Here is an 11,134-nt window from a genome sequence, read left to right as displayed (position 1 = left end):
CATTGACTTCATCTAGACTGGAAATTTTAGGTCCATGCAGTTCCATGGGTAGTAACACTAGATAAAGCTGCAGAGTAAACAGGACTCAGGAGTTATTACCATCATGTCTTCCAACTGTACCCTGAGTGGGACCAGATGACACAGTGATGAAAATACCCAAGTCCTGCCATGCTGTTTCTCCCTCTGGTGCCGACCCTGCTGGGGGTGCATCCATGGAATGTTAATATTGCCATTATAAGTGCAGCCATTGTCTGTTTCACACTGAAGAACTCTGGAAGCATTCCACTGCCATCATATGATGGTGCAGCCACAGCAGTACCTCTCTGGGTAGTCCAGTGCATACACCTTGTTTTCTAGTCCATAGACATAGTACAGGTACGTCTTCCCTGCATACAGATAATGAACTTCTGTGATGGGGATCAGCTCAATAGTCTGTCGCTGAGAAAAGAAAAAAAAGCAAGTGAAAAGCCTTAATTAAGTAAGGCTGACTCCTCATGTTTTGCCACATCTGGAGAGGAAGAAAGAAATGCTTGACATCCCATAGAGAGAGATGCCTTCAGCCACCACATCAGTTGTCAAATGCTCTCCCCCTTCTTCAACAGACTATCCTGTGTGTTTGGAGCTTTCGGCCTTGTGCACACTAGAACACTGGCAGTGAGTTTATAACCACTTTGTGACATGCTTGATTTGTTCACAAACAAGACATGGTTAATCCTGGGGGCTAACTGTGTGCTTAGGCCAGGCCACCATGTCTTCCTGTAACCGTGTTATGACAGTGTTATTTTGCTGCGTAAATGTGACCCTTTCACTGTGTAAACAGGTTAGCCAGCCCTGTATTGTCACAGCTCTGTGTGTGGTAACACAGCCCAGAAAGCATTGCCTCATCTATTGCTGGTACATCTCCTGTAGATGCAATTCCCCCTCTCTGCCCCCGCAAGGCATTATGGGATAGCTACATGGTACAGCAGCTTTGTATGAGTAGATGTGTAAAGAGAGGACCTACGGTTTTCTGGTTAAAAGCCATGAGGGTACAAGTCATCTGTGCTTGCTGTAACCAGGGCAGATAAGCATGTCAATCATGACCTTGTTACAAAAGTATTTGATTACTTGTAGATGGATGAGTACTTAGCTTCCAGGAAAGTTTCAGATTAAAGGAAATTAAAGACATGTTTATTGCTTCAGAAACTAGGTTTGCATCAAAGCCAGCAATCAGGGAGTTAATGTCTAAACTGGGTCCCGCACCCTGAAGGATACTGACAGAGCTAATTAGAGCTCTTCATTGGTCAATCAGGGCCCAGGTGTGAGTCCCTTATTAACCTACCAACCAGATTCATTTATAAAGAGATCCCTTGGGTCAATAATCAGGAAGGCTGAGGGGGAGAGTAGCAGCAAGGCCTGTATTCTAAAAAAGTGACATCTATAGCGTTTTGGGTGAGCAGGGCTCTCTGTTTGGATTTCTGTGAAGGGTTTACTCTATATAAAACCTTTGATGGGTTCTTTTGGTTATCTAGGAGTTGAGGCTAGTATGTTTTAACAGGCCTGATGCACAAACAAATACTGAGGGTCATTTCCTGGGGTGGGGGGTTGTTGATAGTGGTTGGTTTTGGGCGGGGGGGGGGGGGGGAGATTAGACTTCTGTACTCCTACCCTAATCTCCAGCACACAGTGTGAATATCCTCAGACAGTCTCTACTCAGGTCTAACTGAAAAAATGTCTGTGGAACTTCCCATGTGGGAAGAGTACTAAGACTTTTTTTTTTAAAGTGAAGTATATGGACAATAAGCAGCAGCATGGTCAGAGCCACAGACCTGCTTTTAGACAATGAGATTGCCTAGAGAAGGCATAGTTTGGTCCATTAAATTACAGTTGCAGAGTCTTTTCAGCCCCCATTCCATGTAGCCCCATCCCCCTGCTCTCAAATAAAGATTGTTAGGAGCATTTCTACCATGGCATGTGGGAAGAAAGCTGCTAAACTTTTTAAACCTTCACTTTTAATCTAGCTACCCTTGTTCTTTCTATAAAATATTCTACAGTAGATGACACTAAAAAATCAGCCATTACTACACAGTTGTCCTAGATAGCGCCTAATCTGAATGGGGGAGGAGAACATTATACTACAGGATCAGCCTTTTGGCTAAGAGAAACTGGTATGTTTTACTATGTGGCATGTCTCTTATTGGAATATATTTTCCCCTTGCAGGGAGGAGAGGCTTTAGGGTTCAATAGGTCTTGACCCTTTCTAATGTGAACCAAACCCTGGAAAAGTTTGGACCCGTGGCTGTTTCTTCTTTCAACAATGTACCAAATCAAGATCTCCAATCCAGGAGCCCATGAATGTTGGGGAGGTTCAGATTTAGAGCCAGAGATTGTTGCTCAGGCCTTCTCTAACCTACAGTGCTCCTACAGCATAAAGAAAATTAAATGGGTGGTTTCAAAATACACAGTAAACTTTGTGTAAAAAGAGACTATCTTGCAATCTACCTGCTTTTCAGTTATATACAGTTTATGCTATCTGGTTATAGTTCTCTTTTTGATTTAGTTTGTCTGTAATCAATTTCCACCTGAATCATAGAATATCAGGGTTGGAAGGGACCTCATCTAGTCCAACCCCCTGCTCAAAGCAGGACCAATCCCCAGACAGATTTATGCCCCAGATCCCTAAATGGCCTCCTCAAGGATTGAACTCACAACCCTGGGTTTAGGAGGCCAATGCTCAAACCACTGAGTTAGCCCTCCCCTTTGGTTTCTAGTTCATCTTTTTCTTTTCTCAGCCAAATATCAGTACTATATAAAGGTTTTCAGATGCTCAGGGAACTAGACACATTTTTGCAAAGTGAATAAGGATTATTCTTGTTCTTATTCTTCCAACCCAACATTTAATGGCGCTCTTAGACCTGTTTCTTCCTTGTATTATTGCTCATCCTCCATTATTTAGATTCAGTTTTACTATAGTGAACTTACACTATATACTGTTAAAGTTTATGCCTATAATGCCTGAGTAGCATATGAACACACACTTCTTTGGTAATCTTTTTCTGTAGTGACTTACCGTTTATTAATAAAACTAGTTCATTAGATGTGTTTTTATACAGGAAGCTCATAGTGACCCCTTTATAGTCAGAGCAGGGCATCCTTCTACATATTATACAATATTTATCTCACCATCCTGCCCTTAATGGCAGATTTTTCTTTTCTCATATCTTTTATAAAAGAAAGAATCAGGATGGGCCAGTGGTTAGTGCATTCACCTGGAACTCAAGAGACCTGGGTTAAATTCTGTGCTCTGCTACAGACCTTAAGCAAGTCAGAGTCTACCCTGCCTCAGTTTCCCATCTGTACAATGGGGATAATAGCACTGCCTTACATGGATGTTGTAAGGATAAATCCATTAAAGATTGTGAGGTGCTCAGACCCTATGGAGATGGGGCCTATATAAGTACTCAAGATAGCCACAAGAACATCCTTCTGAGTTAAGGTGCTGGGCTAAGGGACTCAGGAGATTTGGCTTCACATCTTGGCTCTGCTACAGACTTCCTATGTGACCTTACCAAGTCACGCAATCTGTGCCTCAGTTCCTTGACATGGAGATAATACTTCCTTTCTCTTGTCTGGACTATATAGACTGTAAGTGGGAGGTGTTTGCAGGATCCCTACCCTCGTAGCTTGGAAGGAGAAAGTATGTCTTAGTAGCACTGTTCTCTCTTTCTCTTACCCAAAAGACACAAGGGCTCTGCGGGCTTCCAGATATGTGGATGGGGAGGATGCAAACATGGGACATGCTGCACAGACGGTATCCTATTTCCCAACCCTACATACAACCCAGCATAATACTTACCAATGTACAACCCAGCAGAGTTCTTGTGAAGTTTAATGCTGACCTTGTTAGCATTAATCCACCCACCTTTCCCTCTTTGCAACCTGATTTTTTTGGAGGGTGTACTGGCCCGTGAGAGCCCCTTCTAGCAAGAAGAGGCACACAGAACCCCAGAACTGCCATAAATTCCATGCCACTCTCTTCCCCTAATGGAAGAATTCTTAGGAAACTTGCAAAATTCTTGCACCCCGTATAAGGGCCTCAAGAATATGTTTGGGTACATTTCACTTCTGCTGGAACTCAAGAAGATTGTGAATCACAGAAACAACCATCTTCTAGGAGTTTGGTGCCTTTTATAGCATAAAGTGTCACTAATGCAGATTGGTTGTATCCCCTTCAAATGTTGGCCTCACAAAACATTTCAGCAGTAGTTCAAAGACAATGACAGCAAATACTTGGTCTTCCTCTTGAAGGATCAGCATCTTCTTGGGGAGTTAGCATGTCAGTAAAGAAGTAGCATTGAGAAAGGCAAAGACGAGCACATTAGTTGTCTTTGGAGCATATAAAAATCTGGGTCTAGGGATGAGTTGTCGCAAAGAGTGGAAGAGGTTTAGGAGACAGTGCGGTCCAGTGGCTAGAACAGGGAGCTGGGACTCTTGGATTCTATTCATGGCTCAGTCAATAACTGTGTGAATGTCGGTCCTTCGGGGCGTCATGGTACCAAACCTCCTCTAAGGCAGTCCCTGGTAGGACACCAGTTGTACCACAGCTGAGATAAGCACTGTAGGTACTTCAGCTGCTAAGACACTATCACTAGTGGGTTCCCTGTTGCATCCCAATGCCTTCAATGCCACACTCTTCCCTGGGCCAAAGACACCCTGACTCTGCCCCACACTCTGCCCAACTGCATCTTCTGATGGCCCTATCACTCACTTCTGCTGGGGTGTGAGGAGGGAAAGAGCAGTCACAGAATCACCAGTAGCAGATTTGCCACGCTGGTCCTCTGCAGACTCATCACTGCTGAGCTGACTCATCCCAACTAGCTGCATGGCCTTGGGCAGTTCACTTAACAATTCTGTGCATCAGTTCGCACATCTGTGAAATGGGTATAGTGATCCCAACCCACTCACACCATGTAAAACATTTTGAGGCTCTGTGCTGAAAGCTGCAGATAAATCACACATGCCAATTAGGGAGTTACCTGGGACAAAATCCTGTTGAGGACATTTTAGCAAATATGTTTCAACAGCTAGAAATAACTAATCAAGTCCAAATATTTCAATGAGGGACCATGCCAGAAAAAAGTCTGCACAGGAAGCTAACACTCGGGTTAAATGCCTGTTTGCTAATACCTTGAGCTAAATGCCTGTTCACTAGTCTGTAGTGTTTTGAGAGCACGCATTCAGTCAAACCATTTGACTACATAATTCTCTTTCTTTTGTTCCATTCAGCCTTGCAAAGGTGTACATCTCCACTGGTAGCATTTGTTATGAAAAGACACTGCCATCCAGTGCTGAAGCTAAGCTAATGCAACTGGGATCTAGTTTAGTACAAAGTAAAAAGGCAGAGGAAAAGACTGCAATAGCTGTGGTAGATTAAGTAATAATCTCCTGCTCTCAGTAAGTAATGATCCTCAGTTGTCCACCCTGATGTGTTACAATTACACACAAAGTCAGTGTTCTAAACACAACTCAATGAAGCAAGCAAAAACTGCCAGACTGTTGTCATGCTGAGCCTACGGAATGTTTATGGGCACAATATTTACCTCCATCATATGGCCGACTTCATAAAAAGCTGGAATGCCAGCAGCCAAGCAAATAGAAGTGGGCTGTAGCCCACGAAAGCTTATGCTCTAATAAATTTGTTAGTCTCTAAGGTGCCACAAGTACTCCTGTTCTTTTTGCAGTAAAAGGTGTTTCTCCTCTTCTCTTCCAAAGGATGCTGATTATTAAGTGGTAGAACTTTAGCCAAGAGCAAGTGGAGGGTGCAAAGAATTAAGTAATGAGGAATGGGCCGGCAGGACGCAGCCCAGACCTAAGTAAACAACACATGGTCTGGGAGATTTGGCACTGAAAGAGCTTCTCAACACCTGCTTTCCCAGGCAGCTAGAGGCGGCATTTGGATGGTGTGTCCCAATCTAGTGAACAAACTGCTTTTGATAGTGAGAAGTGGAGATTATCGCCTGGAATTAATTTGGAAAGCACGAGCTTGCCAAAGAGCTGATTTTAGATTGACAGACCATATGGAAAATCAAACCATTGCCCCTTTAGCTTATTTTGGTCTCTTAATTTACTTTTCTTTTTTAAGGTGGCCTTTTTCTCTTTCCAGAGGGAAAAGGCAGTATGTACCAGCTATAATTTAGCATTTGCAAACTAATGAAGGCAATAGATGTGACTTGATGGAACATAATGGTTATGCAAAATTAGCTGCTAGGATATTAATCCGGGAGAATAAAGAATTTATTTGCCGTGTCTTTGTTTGGAAACGGGGAAAGAAGTTTCTCTTGTCTTTAGAACCAAGAGCTGTTATTTCCCCTGCGGTTTAACTCTGATTTTTAAAGAAACCGTGCTTTACATCTGCTCAAAAATAATATTGCTCTTAAATGACTAACCTAGTAATTAACATCTACCATCCTCCCCCAACATCGCTGGTTTTAATCAATTCCACGAATAAATCTAATGAAATAAACACAGTCCAAAATTATCAGGAGGTAATACCACATACCTATTTGATTTTCCCCAGCTTATACATCCACGGATCACATTTCCCCTCTTAGTTACAGCATCACACTGGGAGCTTAGGTTCAATTGGTTATGTACCGTTACCCCTAAGTCCTTTTCAGTGTCTCTGCATTTCAGGATACAGACTCCAATCTTGTAAGTGTGACCTACAATATGGGTTACTGGCTAAGAACCTGATTCTTTGACTCCAACTGCTGTCAGTGCGTATTGGATCAGGCACTACATTCCACAACGTTGGCTTGCATGAGTAAGAATCAGATCCCCACACCTTTTACCCTTGGTCTTACTATCTGGCTTCCCTGCTTACCTGCTGTAGAATGCGTGATGATGTGGCAAATACTGCATTATGCTCTGTGATGGCTCTCTGTGAAGCTAGGGAAATCTCTGGTTTAGGGAAGTCAACGATGGGATACACCTGAAATTTAAAAAGAAAAGGAATAAAAACCCAACCTGTGTGGCACGAACTATCTGGTTTGCCATTCTGTCAACACAGGCAAGGAGCCAGCTACAGCACAATGAAAACATATTGAATGTCCTTAAATAGTGAAATCATGGATACAGATTTATATTCATTTTACCATAACATTACAGACCTCAGAATGTAATTGTGGCTGGAAAAGTGACTGTGTAAAGATGGCATCTTCCGACTTAGAGGCTAACCCTCTTCTCATGCAGTACCACAGCAGCTGAGAGCAGCCAATGTTCTCTAATTGATAAGCCTCAGATTCCAGTGCCAAGGTGGTAATTCCATAGAAAGGATTTCCATTATGGAACTCACTCCCGTCTTGTTCCAACAGACTCCCACCAGTCTTCTGGACTTTGAAGGCTTGTTGCAAAGCCTCATTCTCTTACCAAGGCCTTGTCTCAGTGTGTTGATGATTTATGGAAGAAGTACTGGTTCTGTGCATTGGGAAGGATCACTGACCTGGTCAATCAGCCAAATGGAAATCTGAATGGATTTTTTTTTTCTCAGAATGATTTATTCATGTCCCTTGAGCTTTGGAGAGACACATTTTAAAAAATCTCTCTCTCTCTCTCTCTCTCTCTCTCTCTCTCTCTATATATATATATATATATATATATAATACGTCATGAACATAAATGTTTCCTATATACCTGTGAGTGATGTATGCTTAGGACTGCAGAGACAATACAGCTCTGAGATAGTGAACTGGATTCTATCCTGCCTCACACACTCCTGAACTAAATTCTGATTGCAGGATCTTTACTACTGATATGACATGGTTAGTTAAACTGTAAGCATTTAGGGACAGGGACTCTGTTCAGTTACGTGTTTGAACTGTGCCTAGCACAATGGACCCCTGGGGCATGGCTGACACAATACAAATAAATAATATAAAGAATTCATCTAATTCACAGTTGGTTAGTGGTTTGCGGAGCTGGTAGTTATTTTAACTCAAGTCCACTATGCACTAAAGCTGACTTGTGGTAAAGTGGAAGAAAGTCCAGAAATGGGTGTGAGGTAGGAACAATCACTAATTTCCTCCAGCCCTAAGATTTACTCACCAGAACATTTTCATCTTTAAATACATTCTCTCCATTGACTTTACTGAGCAGCTCTCCTGGAAAGTTCAGCTGGTGCTCAGAAACAAATTCAAACACTTTGTTCTTCCTGGGAGGGAGAAAGCATCGTAGGTTATTTATATTGCTCTAAACTATTTCTAACCACTTGAGTAAGGCTCTACTGCTTCCTGATTTGAGGACAATATTCACTCTTCACAACCTTTGTGCTCTTCTGCAACAACCTCTTTTCTTAACAACCTCAAATGCTTTTATGGCATGGATGACTCTTGCATTAAAAGATCCTGAAACTAGGGCTTCATGGTTAACAGGCTACCTTACAGTTTTCAAGATGACTTATAAACCTATTATTTTACTGTTGCAGGTTCAGCCGTATATCCTCCTTCAGAAGCCATGGTTTCTATTATAATTAATTATTTTGCACTATGGCTTGGAAGATAAAGGCTTGGTTACTAAATAAGGAAGACTTCAAAAGGAAGTTATACAATGCTATTGGATATACTGTATATCAGTGGTGGGCAACCTGCGGCCCGCGGGCCGCACGTGGCCCGTCAGGGTAATCCGCTGGCGGGCCGCAAGACAGTTTGTTTACATTGACCGTCCAAAGGCACAGTTGCCTGCAGCTCCCAGTGGCTGTGGTTTGCCGTTCTCGGCCAATGGCCGCCACTTCTCGCAGCTCCCATTGGCCGGGAATGGCAAACCGCGGCCACTGGGAGCTGCGGGCGGCTGTGCCTGCAGACGGTCAATGTAACTGTCTCGCCAGCGGATTACCCTGATGGGCCATGTGCGGCCCGTGGGCCGCAGGTTTCCCACCACTGCTGTATACGGATCTCTCTACACGTGGAGCTAGGGGTGTGATTCGCAGCTTGCATGGACATACTTGTGCTAGCTCTCATCAAACTAGCACATTAAAAATAGTCGTGTGGCTGGGTAGCAAGGCAACAGCGAGCAGCAGGCTAGCCGTGCTGAGTATACACCCACCTGAACCCCATGGGTACTTACATGGACACAGCTAGCCCAAGCTGCCACTCGCTGTTGCCCATGAGACCCCAGGCTACACTATTATTTTTAGCTCACTAGCTCAGCACAAGTACGTCTACATGAGCTGGGAATCACATCCCCAGCTCCAAGAGTAGACATATGTATATCTCATGTGTATACAATAGTACCACATGACATGCCTTACTATGTCACTCAATTGCCTGAAGGACTACATGTGTTGAGGATTTAGTGATGAGAAAATAGAGCTTCCCATCTCAGGGTCACTGCCCAGAATGGTAGTGTGATCCAAATCTGTTGGCTATGTTGCATCCTGTGCCAAATAAATGTGTAGTGCCAGTCCTTTTCTTTAGTAGCCTGGTGTACATTTCATAAAAACCATCGGCACCACTTGGTGGCAATTCCTGATTTAAAGGTTGTTCCACGGATGAATTGAAATTAATTTTTGAGAAGCAAAGTTCTTTAAATGGTGGAGCTTGGGCTTCCATTAGAAAGTATTTTGGGGTGTGGGTCAACAGGCAATGTGTGGCTTTTAACCAAAGCTCACAACCTGAGATGCTGTTAGACCCTTCTGTTACCTCTGGCTCCAAAGCTCCCAAATTAGAAGTGTTAATACTGGAGCCACAACAGAGGGAACCAGCTTTTTTCTGTAGCATAAACCCTGGTATGTGGGGTTCAGCTGCTAGACTCAGATGTCACTACTGGCACTGAACCACTCAAATAACAAGTGTTAATAGCAAAGTGCTAATGTCATCCATTCTGCACTGGCTGCTAACCTAACATTAACTCAGACTCGATAATTCATTTCACTCTCTGCACAAAAGAGATGCTTCCAACTGTGAGATGCCTCTGATTACAGGCAGGAAAGCTGATCTTTTGGTTCAAGTGCTGGACAGGAACTCCAGAGTTCCTCGGTTCCATTTCTGACTCTGCCACAGACTTCCTTTGTGACCTTGGGTAAGTCATTTATCTCTCTGGACCCAATCCATCTCCCACAAAAATCAATGGAAAGACTCCCACTAACTTTAATGAGAGTTGGAGCTGGGCCTGTGCACCTCCGTTCCCTATCTATAAAATGGTAATAAATACTTTTTTTTATCTGTGTCTAGCTCTTATTACCTATCGTACAAAATGGGGCCCCAATCTTGGTTGGAAACTCGAGGTGTTGCTGTACTACATATAATAACTACAACATTCTACCCACTCTACTTACCAGGTTATTATCAACTGTATGAAATGTAAGAGCTTTTTCTCTCCCTGGCATGTCATACAGGTTTTGTTGCCCCGCCCAGAACAGGTGCTGCACCTTTTAGAGGCAAAAATAAAGGTTTGTTTCAACAGCAGTTAAATGGTTCAAGTTTAAAGTTTGAGGGATCTGGAGGCTCAGCCCCTACAATGTTTTCAATGTTCTTTGGTTTGTTTCTTTTTTGAGCCCATCTCTGTAAGGCAGTAAAAAGGTTAACAAAATTATATGAAGTGGGTGTACTTCTTTCATTACTCTGTGATGCAAGGGATTTGTATTTATTGTATAAACTGAATGACTAATACCACCACAAAGACTGTTTGTAAATGTGGAATTAGTCAAAGAAATTATTTGTGCATCTAATTAAGGATAATAACAGTTTCCCTACACAACTGTAGAAGGCTGAGTGTCCCTTTCCAGACACTGATATCTCTGCCTCTAACAGATGCAGGAGGCATATGCTTATGCATGGAACATTTTGATTGCTTCAACACAACTCGGATTAGCAGCAGTTAATAATTGATTTATTGAAGCTCTTTAAGCCTTCATTAGCCTCAGTGGATTCATGCTTTACAATTATTGCCATGATTATCCACAATACCATCTCTGTTATTTTAAACATAAGAACGAACTAGGGGCCGTGCTCCTCTTGATCTGCTGCTCACAAACAGGGAAGAATTGGTAGGGGAAGTAGAAGTGGGTGGCAACCTGGGCAGCAGTGACCATGAGATGGTCAAGTTCATGAGATGGTCCACTTGCACCAGGAAGTTATCCCCAACACTCTCCAAAAACATC

At 42.9% G+C, this 11,134-nt stretch overlaps 1 protein-coding gene across 1 annotated transcript in view; it reads right to left on the bottom strand.

Moving 5' to 3' along the window:
- Positions 1–291: 291 nt before the first annotated feature.
- The window catches only part of SSUH2 (ssu-2 homolog), a 28,006-nt gene continuing 17,163 nt past the window's right edge, over positions 292–11,134 (bottom strand). The window contains exons 9-12 of the mRNA XM_065408587.1: positions 10,310–10,402; positions 8,083–8,188; positions 6,863–6,970; positions 292–438 (exon numbers count right to left, since the gene is read on the bottom strand). Of these exons, the coding sequence (XP_065264659.1) occupies positions 292–438; positions 6,863–6,970; positions 8,083–8,188; positions 10,310–10,402 (454 nt within the window). The remainder of the gene's footprint in view (positions 439–6,862; positions 6,971–8,082; positions 8,189–10,309; positions 10,403–11,134) is intronic.

This window comes from Emys orbicularis, chromosome 7, assembly GCF_028017835.1.
Source record: "Emys orbicularis isolate rEmyOrb1 chromosome 7, rEmyOrb1.hap1, whole genome shotgun sequence".
NCBI lineage: Eukaryota > Metazoa > Chordata > Testudines > Emydidae > Emys > Emys orbicularis.
Note: the sequence above shows the minus strand (reverse complement) of the source record. Positions and strands in the feature narration are given on the sequence as shown.